The sequence below is a fragment of the Panthera onca genome, chromosome C1 (assembly GCF_046562875.1).
Source record: "Panthera onca isolate mPanOnc1 chromosome C1, mPanOnc1 haplotype 2, whole genome shotgun sequence".
NCBI lineage: Eukaryota > Metazoa > Chordata > Mammalia > Carnivora > Felidae > Panthera > Panthera onca.
Window position 1 is genome coordinate 19,341,710 of NC_138346.1, and position 12,972 is coordinate 19,354,681.

Here is a 12,972-nt window from a genome sequence, read left to right on the forward strand (position 1 = left end):
AGATGGGTTTCTAGTTGTGAATTATTTTCATAAAAATTTTCCATATGAGGGGTGCCTGGGTGGCTCATTGGTTAAGCATTTGACTTCAGCTCAGGTCATGATCTCACGCTTTGTAAGTTCAAGCCCCGCATAGGGCTCTGTGCTGACCACTCAGAGCCTGGAGCCTGCTTCAGATTCTGTCTCTCTCTTTCTCTGCTCCTCCGCCACTTGTGCGACACTCCCCCTCCCCCCCCAAAAGAAATAAACTTTAAAAAAATTTAAAAAGTTTTCCATGTGAGAATATGATCTAAAAGCATGCCAATTAATTTGAATACTTAGCTATGTTAAACTTTATTCCTACAGACACCTTCAAAAAGAGGAAGTTTGGAAACTAAAGATGATATTCCATTTCGAAAAGTTCTTGGTAATCCAGGTAGAGGATCAATTAAGATTGCAGCAGGAAGTGGAATAGCTGTCACCCGAACAATTCCCTCTTTGACATCTACATCAACACCTCTTAGATCAGGGTCATTAGAAAATCGGTATGAAAGACTTTTTTTCTTAGTCATTAGCTGTGCCTGTTTATAAATGTCTTTTAGGCCTTTTAGAAAGACAGGGACTTTGAGAAAAAAGAGATTGTCCAGTGAGTAAAATATGTTAGAAAAAGAACATATAGAGCATATATTTATTTTAGTAGGTAATTAGTGTTGGCTTTTTATGATTTACATCAGTGACACATACTGAGCATGCAGATGTACAGTATATTAATTAAAATGTGGTTTAGAGAATTAAGCAGTAGTAGTCATAGTTCCTGTCCTTGAATATGTTGGTTTATATTTCTTAATGGTATGAATTATGACTTTTTTAAATAACTTTTTTTCTTTGTCCTCTACAGGACTGAAAAGAGGAAAAGAATGCTATCATCTGGCTCAGAGTTGAATGAAGATTACCCTAAGGAAAATGATTCATCATCGTAAGTTGCTTAAAGAACACTTAAGGCACTAGATCAGTGTTTCTTATATATTGGTAATTACGGTCGCTAAGGAAGATTGGGGGAGAGGTGTTCAGTTTATGAGAATTCTAAAGATAGAACAGAATTTAAAGTATTTTGGTGACAGTAGATTATAGACTCCATAGAGTATTTGGCCATTGCTGTTGCTTTGATCATTGCCCTTCTCCCATCCTAGCCTTTTTTATTATCTGCAATACTTAGAGGAAGAATAAGATTGAAGAACTCTAAACAGATGTTTCTTGTTGGCTGCTTTTTTTGGTGTGAATTCTTTCCTTCCCTTTATCTGTGATTTTTTTTTTTTTTTTTTTTTTAAATCCTATTCATGTGAAAAGTTAGCCTGGGAGTAAAAGGATGTGAACCTGACATAGGGTCTAGGCAAGGAGCTTCAGTTTTTTAGAGGTATTTTCTGGCTTCAACAAAAGAGAATAGACCTGCAACAGGACAGTCACCAGCTCACAGTCTCTTCCTCATCATGGAGGGTTTTTGTTTATTTTTTGTTGTTTGGGGGAGAATAGTTATTACACAATTAATGAAATACTTCAATTAGTGCCTTTTTAAAAAGTTTTTATTTAAATTCCAGTCAGTTAACATACAGTGTAATGTCAGTTTCAGGTGTACAATTTAGCAGTACAACACCTGGCGCTTATCACAAGTGCACTCCTTAATCCCTATCACCTGTTTAATCCATCGACCTACCTCTCCTCTGGTAACCATCAGTTTGTTCTCTATAGTTAAGAATGGGTGCCTGGGTGGCTCAGTCGGTTAAGTGGCCGACTTTGGCTCAGGTCATGATCTTGCAGTTTGTGAGTTCAAGCCCCGCGTCGGGCTCTGTGCTGACGGCTCAGAACCTGGAGCCTCTTCAGATTCTGTGTCTTTCTCTCTCTCTCTGCCCCTCCCCTACTCACACTCTGTCTCTATCTCAAAAATAAACATTAAAAAAAAAATTTTTTTTTAAAGTTTGTTTTTTGTTTTCTCTCTTTTTTTCCCCCTAGATCATTTGTTTTGTTTCTTAAATTCCACATACAAGTAAAATCATATGGTATTTGTCTTTCTTTGACTGACTTATTTTGCTTAGCGTAATAGTGTCTAGCTCCGTCCACATCATTGCAAATGGCCAATTAATACCTTGACAGAAATCAGTTGATAATCAATTAACTGATACTCAAGGTCAAGGGTCAGCAGAAGAGAGTTGAGAAAAAGCTAAAGAAACTTTATATATTTATTGGGGTCTTGGTTCTGTTGCTATAACAGATGGAAAACTGGGTAGGTGATATAGGACTGGTGTGGCATCTGAAACTACAATCACCATAGACTCAGCTTCCTTCTATCTTGTTGGTCTACAATTCTTAATAAATAGCTTTCTTTTTGTGAACCAAGATAGATGCTTCAGCCTCCACTCTCATGTCTGCATGCCTGTTGATGGGAATGGAGAAAAGAACAAAGGGAAGGCATACTGCTTTCCTTTAGGCCGGAAATCGCACACACCACTTCTGTGCATATTGGCCAGAATTTGGTCATATGGTTATACCAAATTATGAGGAACTCTGGGAAATATGCTTAGCCTAGCCCAAATTATACTATTATGGCAGAAGTGTACAATGATTATTTGGGGACAGTTAATAGTCTGCTGTAGTTTACCTCTCTAGCCATAGAAATATACCTATTCATCATTCTTCGCATACATTTAGTCATTGTATCCAGTTCAGAGCCCAGGATCTCTGGGTGATGTGCATTTCTCTCCATAATGTCTAAGTGTGCCTTGGACCATGTGCCTCATGGTCTGATACCTAAAAAAATAAAAGGCAAGTTAACCTGTATTCCCCACTCCCAAGTCTATACATGTATTATCATACATTGCTGGCATAGTTATAACCACAATAAAAATTTCTATTTAGAAAAGACAAGAATAGGAAACTGAAGGAGTCACTGCTCTACAGCAGCAAAAAAATCTTGGTAGGCTGAAGGTATGAAGACAGTGAAGGCAGTTTAGCCCATGTAGCAAGCAGTCTGTGTTCTGTCCTTTGGGAGAAACTCCCTCATTGTACTTCATTTGACTCCTGATTTTGCCCCCTAATAGATTTCCTTTGTCTTTTATCTTTCAAGGCCATAGCTGAAATGGGTTTTGAAGACTGTGTTCTTTCTTGGGGCTGTGCAGCTTTTGTAGCCTGCTTCATGCTGATGAAAGTTCTGGGAGTTAGAAGTATCCAGAAATCATTGCTTCTCAGCCTTTTGGTGAAGATCAAGTGTAGAAGTGTCCAGAAACCTAGGAGTTTTAGAAGTCCAAAAGTTTATTTAAATATAGAACAAGGATTTTATAGACTTGAGAAAGAATTTGGGCCAATATTTTTGTTGTTTGGTTTTGTTGTTGTTGTTTTTTAATGTTTATTAGAGAGCATCCTCAAGGAAGGGAGGGACAGAGAGAGAATCCCAAATAGGCTCACATCAGCAGCACAGAGTCCAGCGTGGGACTCGAATCCATGAACCATGAGATCATGACCTGAGCTGAAATCAAGAGTTGTGGGGTGCCTGGGTGGCTCAGTCAGTTGAGCATTTGACTTTGGCTCAGGTCATGATCTCGTGGTTCATAGGGTCAAGCCCCGCGTCGGGCTCTGTGCTGACAGCTCAGAGCCTGGAGCCTGCCTGCTTCAGATTCTGTGTCTCCCTCTCTCTGCCCCTGTCCTGCCTCTCTCTCCCTCTCTCAAAAATAAATAAACATTAAAAAAAAAAAAAAAGTGAAGGGGCACCTGGGTGGCTCAGTCAGTTAAGTGTCCAACTTTGGCTCAGGTCATGATGTCACAGTTCGTGGGTTCGAGCCCCGTGTCTGGCTCTGTGCTGACAACTCAGAGCCTGGAGCCTGCTTCGGATTCTGTGTCTCCCTCTCTGTCTTTGTCCCTGCCCTGCTCAACTTACTCTCTTTCTCTCTCAAAAATAAATAAAACATTAAAATTTTTTTTTTAGGTTTTGAAATAATTTTAGATTTACAGAAAAGTTGCAAAAGCAATATAGAATGTTCCTGTATACCCTTCACCCAGTTTCTCCTAATAGTAACATCAAGTTGTTTTTTTCATAAATTTATTTCCTTAGTTAACCTTCTATCATTGCCTCAGTTTGACAATCAAAAGCAATTGGATTTTTTTGGTTCCATATGGTCTCAAATTACTAGACGATTTCAATTCTAGGCCATTGGCACAGAGGGCTATATTCCTTTTCATCCCTGATTATAAGCTGGCTAGCCCCTTGCCTGGTTTAACCTGTCTTGAATAGGACCATGCTGAAACACAGACCAGTATTCTTATCGTCTCAGTCTTTTCGCTTAGAGTTATAGGTTTGATACGAAGACATTACAGTAACAGTTTTATGAACATTTTGCTGAGATGTAGCAGTAGTATTCACCAGCTTTCCAGTCTGTAATACCTGTGTCCTGACCCTCCACCTTCCAACTGTAGCTAGTGCTATATATTTTAGGTTTGTTAGGGTAGTACCACACTTCTAGTAACAAAATTTGTGTATTCAGTGTCTAGTTGTAGGGAACAAAATTCATTTCAGCTAGTTTATATACACAAAGGTATTTGCCTTCAGAGAGTATTAACAGACTTACAGAATCGTTAGGGGAGCTGAAAAGATAGGCTTTAGGTTAAGCTTTCAGAATGATTTTAAGAGCTATGCCCCCGGATCAGGTTACCAAAGATGCCCCTGGCTGTTGCTGAAGCTAATAGCTGCACTGGAAGCTGTCACCTCTGGGACCATGCTGCCATTGCCACGATTAGAAATCTCTACAGAAAAACCAGATGCCTCTAAAATGATGTTTGTCATCACAAGGAGCAGAACACATTACCTCTGCCTTACTTCCACTTTTCAGATCTTACACAATTACATGTAATTTATCTTAATTCCCATCCTGAACACTAACTAGGAAATGTAGTTTTTTTGTTTTTTGGCTTTTACAGGACAGATACACCAAAAGGTGGTTTTAATGGACTGTTGCATGTCAGTTCACCATATTCACTGTACTTGTGGGACATCTCACTTTTTCTACTTAGAATTCTGTGTAGTGAGCCCTAAATTTCTGATCTTTGTTTTGGGCTAATAATACTTTTAAATACATCACAGTCAGATTGTATGGAGTTTGGGTTTCCTAGGAGACTCTAGGTTACTACACTTGTATAAGTGACTTGTTAAGAAGGTGCTTATAGGACAGACCAGAGTGAGGAAATAGGACAGGGAAGGAGAGGAAGCCACCCAGGGGTGTGATGTTAGCGAAAAGTCCCACAGAGAGTAGACTTTATCTTGATCCAGCAGGGTCTCTGGGCCTGTTCCAACTTGAAGCAAGGAAGATGGGCTTTCATGTTCCCATACTGCACAGCCTTTGGTTCTGTGGCTCTGCCCTGATGGGCAAAATATTTTAAGTAGCCCAAAGGCAGTTCTCTGAAAAAGAACTGCAGGTGCTGGCTGTTGAAAACACACAACTGGGATGTGTGAAAAGTATAAAAAGGGATCTGAGGGGCTCTGATGGAGCAGAACTATTAAGTTCATTCCATGGTATCACAGATTCTTCACATTGATGCTACTCAATTTCTGGGTGAAAATCTTACAAAAGAGGGTTAGAGGGACGAGCTGCTATTTGTCCTTATTGCTATAAATAGCCTTGGGGCTATAACTGGTATTGTCATCTTTTTCTTCTGCTATCCATTCTAGACTTGCTGCATTCTCCACTAATACTTCTGCTGGTCTTGGTGATTTGCCTAGTGGTATGACTAAAGTCCTCATCCCTCTGGGGATGAGCCCCTGGTCACTATGTACTTGTGCAGTCCACGGGTGCAAAAATTGCCCATTCGTAGTTAAAACTGAACGTGACAGCATTAAGAAATTCCCTAGTAAATCCCCTTTATTCCAAAGATATTCTTCATGTCCTCATTGTATAGTATCAACCCTGCCTCCTTATAGTAATCAGAGTCGGGGCATTTGGGTGGCTCAGTCGGTCAAGCGTCAAACTCTTGATTTCAGCTCAGGTCGTGATCTCACCGTTGATGAGTTTGAGCCCCACATCGGGCTCTGCACTGATAGTGTGGAGCTAGCTTGAGATTCTCTCTCCCTCTCTCTGCCCCTCCCCCGTTCATTCATGTGTGTACCCGCTCTCGCGCACTCTCCCTCTCAAAAAACAAAACAAAACAAAACAAAACAAAACAAAAGTCAGTTACCCCTGTTAGTATAGCAGTTCTTTTCTTTGCCTGATCCTCTGCCAACATGAGGAGCCCAAGATGAGTAGCAACCATAGCTTTAGATTAAATGGGACTCTTACTGTCCCCACGGTTGAAAAAGTTCCCCTTCTGGGAACCAGGACTTGATTGTTTAATGTCTCTTTAGTGGAGCTCTCTGGTGTGCATTAATAAACAGATCCCCACTGTTTGTACACACTTCTGTATGGCTGTTCATATACTTCTTCCATAAATCATTCTCCCTGATCTTCCAGGCTTGCTACTTGCTGGCTTCTTACTATCCATCCAAACTATTTGCTGCTGTCCCGGAAATCATGGCCCACTTTTTTTCCCACACACAGTGGATAAAGAAGTGTGCCTCTCAAACTCTGCACCATGGAGGATTTCCTCTCACCACTCTGTTTTGGGGCAGTACCCTAATGGGTCTATAGTGCAGCAACAGTTCATTTTTATCCTGTACCAAGATAGCAGATGATCTGTCTGTGAATCAGGCCAGGTTGGTTATAGAGAGTACTCATAGGCCTATTCCTCTTATCTATTCCTGCTTGCTTAGAACTCATCCTAGATAAATTACTTCCACTTTATGATGGATTGCTGCTGTAACTTTCTGGTCTGATGACTTCAAGGGTCTCTTCCAGGCATTAGTAACATGCCAGGAGTAGTGTGTGATACTTTATAAGTAATGTATACTTTTTTTGCTGCAGACAGCATGGTCTTGCTCTCAAATCCTAAAGATGCAGGCTGCAATTCTCTTTGGGTGAGCAATTCTACATGGTGTCTTAAGTTGGTAATTGGCTCAATGGCTCAACTGACTCTATTGTTTTTTCTCTTGAGCAGATCAGTACTCATAGCAACAGCCAACCAATTCCATAGTCTTTATGATTACTATTCCATATCACTTGGATCAGTTATCTGTTGCTATATAGCAAACCACTCCAAAACTTAGTGACTTAAAATAGTAACTATTATTGCCTGTGAGTTGATGGTGACTTAAGTGATTCTACTTTATCTGGGCCAGAATTGGCCGATTGTCTCTGGGTACTCTCATTTTCTCATGCATCCATGGTCACTTGCTGAGGCAGCTAGTGGTTAGTTGGTCCAGAATGGCCTCACTCATGATTGCCATTGGCTTCCTACTGGTTGGGTAAAGAGGGTGATTGGGCCATGTGTCTTTCATCATCTAGCAAGTTAGTCTGGAGTCATTCACATAGCAGTGTCAGGATTCCAAGAGAGTGAGTGTAAATTTGCAAGGTGCCTTTAGCCTTAGGACTTATACACTGTTGTGTCTGTTGCATTCTTTTAGGAAAAGGAAATCGCAAAGCCAGCCCCATTAAGGCATGGGAAAATAGACTGCATTTCTTGATGGGGATTTGGGTACAAGGAAAGGAATGATTTGGGACACATTTTTAAAAACTATTGAAATACAATTTGCATATTCTAAAATTCACTTATTTTAAATGTGCAATTCAATAATTTTGGGTGATTGTATTGAGTTGTGCAACCATCACCTTAATCTAGTTTTAGAATGTTTCTATAACCCCAGTAAGATCCATTGTGTAATCTACCATATTTCTCAAATGCTAGAGATATTGCATGAGCCATATTCTTTTCTAGTTTATCCCATCCCAATTCACTACAAATGAAAATCTTAATAATTATAGTTGATAGGGTCCCAGAGGTATTATCACCAGCAGTGGGATTTCTGTTGCCATTGCCAAACAAGTGGTTCAGTTCCAGAATGTTGGCCTTAGGGGTGTGCTTCCTAGGCCCATTTCTAGAACTAGCTGTTGTTGATCAAGTTCTCCAGAAGCAGACGCTGAAATGGAGATTTGTGCTCAAGTTATTTATTAAGAAAGTACTCCCAGGGGATACCAGGAGGGGAGCAGGGAAAGCAAGTCAGTGAGTGCAGGAAATGAAGCTTGAGTGTGGTCTCATACAAAAATCAAGCAGAGGTTAGGCTTCATCCTAATTCCAGAGAGAAAACCTGTTACATAAAATTCACCTTAAAGTTGTTCTCTCATCCAAGCAAGGGAGCTTGGCTTCTTGACCTTACTTGTGTCTCTCAAAGTGCAAGCAAATTATCTCTAGTAGCTTGAGGTTAACCTGTGAAAAAGAACCCTAGGTACTGGCTGTCAAAAACATAACCTAAATTGGTGTGGAAGAGAAGACACAAAAACCGGGTCAGAGGGAATCTGGGTAGAGCCATCTGTGTTATGTGCTACAGGCTTTATGCATGATGGATCTCCTAAAATTAGTACTTTTAATCAAAGCATGAGCATATCTCCAACTGAACCCACTCCACTGGAAAGGTTTAGGTATTTGGGAATAATAGATGGGGGAAATGCCACTTAAGAAATTTTGACCTGTGTGTGAAATGTAAATTTTCTGAAATGATAAGTATTTAAAATTAAGAAGTATGTTTTTATATCTATATGGATATATATATGGATATATATATACACACACTGAATTAAATTATTAACTGTAGGAACAACAAGGCTATGACAGATCCCTCCAGAAAGTATTTAACCAGCAGTAGAGAGAAGCAGCTGAGTTTGAAACAGTCGGAAGAGAATAGAACATCAGGTAAGTATTTGGTCTTCATATAAAATGCTAATTTATTATATGACATACCGTATTATACTAGAAATAAAAACCTATACTGGGACGTATCTCTACATTATTCGGTGCATGATTCAGTGCTAGTTATCAGGTGCCAATTTGTATCCAGTACTTGGCGAAAGTATTAGATATAAGGGATTTTTATTCTTTTAAGAAAGACTCTAACCTTTACCTTCTTCCCTATTTCACTGCCTACAGTTAAGCTTTTTCGTTGTCAAAGTACCTGAACCATAGAACGAATTCAAGGAGTTAAAGTGGTTGAAACTGAATTTTATCAGTGTTGCTGCTTGTTACAAGTTCCAGAAGGTCTTGGAATTATTGCCTGAAGCAGTTGTTTAAGCTCAGCTTGTACCCCATTTTACAAAAACTAAAAGTTACGCTGTCCACGAATTGTTGTCAGTGTTTCCCACATTTAATATCTCTCTGATCCTCTCAACTCCTTAGAGAATCAGCTATGTGGTATTGATTTGAATATTATGTCAACTGGAAATTAAATTGAAGCAAGCTAAAATATGGCCAGGTGTTGAGTTTAAGAGAATTCATTTGATCAGGACTTCAGGAATGTTCTTTTTTTTTTAGTGGTTCAGGGTTATGACATTGGACTCCTACAGAAAGAAGTATCTCCAATATAATTCTTACCTCTGAAATAATAATATATTTTGTAACATCCACTTACTGGTTTTCAGCTTTTATAATCAACCTATAGTTAGGAAACAATGCTTAAAGATGTAATAAACCTTGACAATGTTGAAGTTAAGGTGTGTCTTAGAAAAGTTGATGGGGAAGAGGAGGAGAGAGAAGGAATGAAGTAGTCAAGTGATAAGGTTCATGGAACAAAATGTAGAAGTTTTAAGTGTGTTAAAGTTACAGAGTTAATCAGTAAAAGTAAAGTTAACACAACCAATACTTGGAGAGAAGAGAACAAGAACGAGTGATGTAAAGGAGAAATTGCTAATTTTTCATAACAGGGAGATATTACTTATAATGAATAAAGCAAGAAATAGTAGAAACATTATCTAGCATTATGAAGGAAATGAGGAAAACTAAGTTTTAAAACTGGTCAGAAATTAGAAGCAAAATTTTAGGGCAGGAGAGAATTCTTGGTATTATAACCTTTCTGCAGTGTTTGATCTTTTAACATGCATATATACTACTTCGATGCAAAGAAAGGGGGAGAAACAGTTAAATATAAACAGGCCTAATGCGTAATTTTATTATTAAATGAATTTGGCTGATTTAGGAATTAACATTTCCCTGTTTTTTTCATTTTTTTAGGGCTTTTACCTTTACAGTCATCATCGTTTTATGGCAGCAGAGCTGGATCCAAGGACTACTCTTCTGGTAGCACTAACCTAGACAGGTATGCGTTGGCTCTATGCTTCGTGAAGAACTTGAAGAGCTCTCATTTTCAGAATACTGAATGATGGTTTAGGCTGTGAGGTCTTAAGTGAATATCCTAATTTAAAATAACAAAATTGCTGAGAATCATGACTCACGATATTTTAGTTAGAAAGTATTCTGGAGGGGCGCCTGTGTGGCTCAGTTGGTTGAGCATCTGACTCTTGATTTTGGCTCGGGTCATGATCTCATGGTTCATGAGCTCCAGCCCCACATCAGACTCTGTGCTGACCGCATGGAGCCTGCTTGGGTTCTCTCTCCCTCTCATGCATGTGTGTGCACTCGCATACTCTCTCTCTGTCTCTCTCTCAAAATAAATAAATAAATTTTTAAAAAATTATTTTAAAAACTGGAAATGTTTTAGTTTTCAGATGCTTTTTTTTTTTTTTTTTAATGTTTTCAACAAATGAATAAATGTGCTGAGGCCACAGGTGGTGACTATGTGATCAGATTCTTGACCAGTGTATTTTCCATCATCCCTAGTGATGAACATATCAAGATCTCTCCTTAGGCTTTTTACTTATTTATTTATGAAAGAGAGAGCACACATGCAGGGGAGGGGCAGAGAGAGGGAGAGAGAATCCTAAGCAGGCTCTGCGCTGTCAGCACAGAGGCAGAGCCTGACAGGGGGCTTGAACTCACTAGTAAGCAGTGAGATCATGACCTCAGGCGAAATCAAGAGTCACCCAGGTGCCTCCTCAGACGTTTTTAAATTGCCTTCGTTGCCTGTGTATTAAGCTACTACCAAAAGTTAGGACATTTTCTTTAAAAAACAAGTTGCACGTTAGTATTTTTTACTGGGAAAGACTAGTCAGAAACTTAATTGCTGATCCTATACAGATTGAAAAAAATTTTTTTTTTTGAGATTTACTGAACATAAATATATTAGACAACTGGTAAGTGCTTGTCAAGAAAGCACTATCTTGGAATGTAGCCTGGAGGGGCAGTGGTAAATGTAAAAGGTAAGGGTAGTGGGTAATGGTGGTATATAATAGATATGCTATATGATGACCTATTAAGTGACATTTTGGGTTTTTTTAGTAGAATTTAATTCAAAGTGGTAAAAAATTTTTTTGATTATTTGATAAAATGAGGTGAAGTAAAGAATTTGATCCTGTATCTTTAGGTATATTCAGCCTTGGGTGGTTATTTCAGACACTTTATAACTACAGTGATAACTAAGTTATTTGAATTTAAAAGAGAGACATATTTTTGCTTATTAGAAGAATCCTAAAAGAATCCAAGTTTTTAAAAATCCTAAATTAATTATAGTACAAGTTTCTTCTCAAGATAATAGAATGTGTATATTTACTACACATAGGAATGACTGAAGGAAAAAACATTTTTAAGGCAAAGCTGCAATTCAACGATGAGGTGAAAATTTCCAAATCATTGAGAAAAAAACTAATACTGAGTAAATAGGCTGAAGCCATGGGCACATGGAAAACACAGATTAGAGTCAAGTATTTAGGTCTGGGTCTTCAAAACCAGCATGGGATTGGGAATTGAACATAATTCCAGGCCAGAACTTGGTTTGTTATATGAAGCTACATATCTAGAACTGCTTTCTGTGCTAATAAACCAAGGCAAAACACTTTTGTAGCACTACCTGGGTTTGGAACCAAAAATGTGCTGCTTGCCTGATGCTCTCTGAGCAGAGATCAAATACACAGAAATGGGAATTTTAGTGATTGGTGTCTGTTTTAGTGTTGCTTGCACTGGGGCAAGAATTCTGAATCTCTGACATAAAGTCCCATGCAGATTAAAGGCCCACAGTGAGGCAGCTATTAAACATGTCAAGAATGTGGGATTGTGGAATGCAGCACAGAAAGAAGGTGGTAAATGTAAATCAAATGAAGAGACTTGTGTTGGGCTCCATTGGTCTATCCTCCACATCTCAGTAGCATTTTGGAGAAAAAAAGACTGAGGAAAATAAAGACAAGGAATTTGCCAAAGAAGTATGGATGAAAGTGATGAAAGTCCACATGTTGAAAAGCTTCAACAAATGCCAAACAGCAGACACTGAAAAAAAAAAATCTACATTGTAGATGAAATTTTAAACGCTACTTGAAGGAATTACATCATTTATAAAAGGAAAGGAGATGGACATTAGTAACAATAGAAACAGAAGACACTGGAGTAATAGCATCAAAGAATTCTCTACCCAGCTAAATTATAATTCAAGAATGCAGGTGGGGCAACTGGGTGGCTTGGCTGGTTAAGAGCCCAACTCTTGATTTCGCCTCAGGTCATGATGTCACAGTTTGTGAGATTGAGCTCCGTGTTGGGCTCTGCACTAACAGTGCAGAGCCTGCTTGGGATTCTCTCTACCTCTCTCTCTGCCCCTCCCCGACTTGTGCACACTCGCACTCTCTCTCAAAATAAATACAATTTAAAAACATTAAAAAAAAATGCAGACAAGTAATGCTGTTTTTAGATATACAGAGACAATTCAGCAAGAAGCAAATTGAAGGAGTGAAAATAAATACCTGAGCAGAAAATTATAAAACCATATTTAAAAATCTAAATACTTTTAAAATTTATTCATTTGTATGCTAAATGTATATAGAAACTCCAGAAGTTACAGGGTGCAAACAGTGAAAAGTAAATCTCCCTTTCTTTTCTAATTCCTAGTTGTTTATTTTATCTTTCCAGAGGCAAATACTATTGCTAATATTCTTTCAGGGTTATTCTGTACATCTAAATACAGTTCGGTAGTTTTTATAAAATGAGGCGACAATAGGA

The 12,972-nt window shown here is 38.6% G+C and overlaps 1 protein-coding gene across 5 annotated transcripts in view; it reads left to right on the forward strand.

The window, feature by feature from the left end:
* USP37 (ubiquitin specific peptidase 37) overlaps nt 1-12,972 on the forward strand; it is a 98,841-nt gene that overhangs the window by 21,301 nt on the left and 64,568 nt on the right. For all 5 annotated transcript variants that reach the window (XM_081796345.1, XM_081796341.1, XM_081796342.1 and 2 more), the window contains 4 exons: nt 343-521; nt 875-952; nt 8,696-8,793; nt 10,105-10,189. In XM_081796345.1, the coding sequence (XP_081652471.1) occupies nt 343-521; nt 875-952; nt 8,696-8,793; nt 10,105-10,189 (440 nt within the window). The remainder of the gene's footprint in view (nt 1-342; nt 522-874; nt 953-8,695; nt 8,794-10,104; nt 10,190-12,972) is intronic.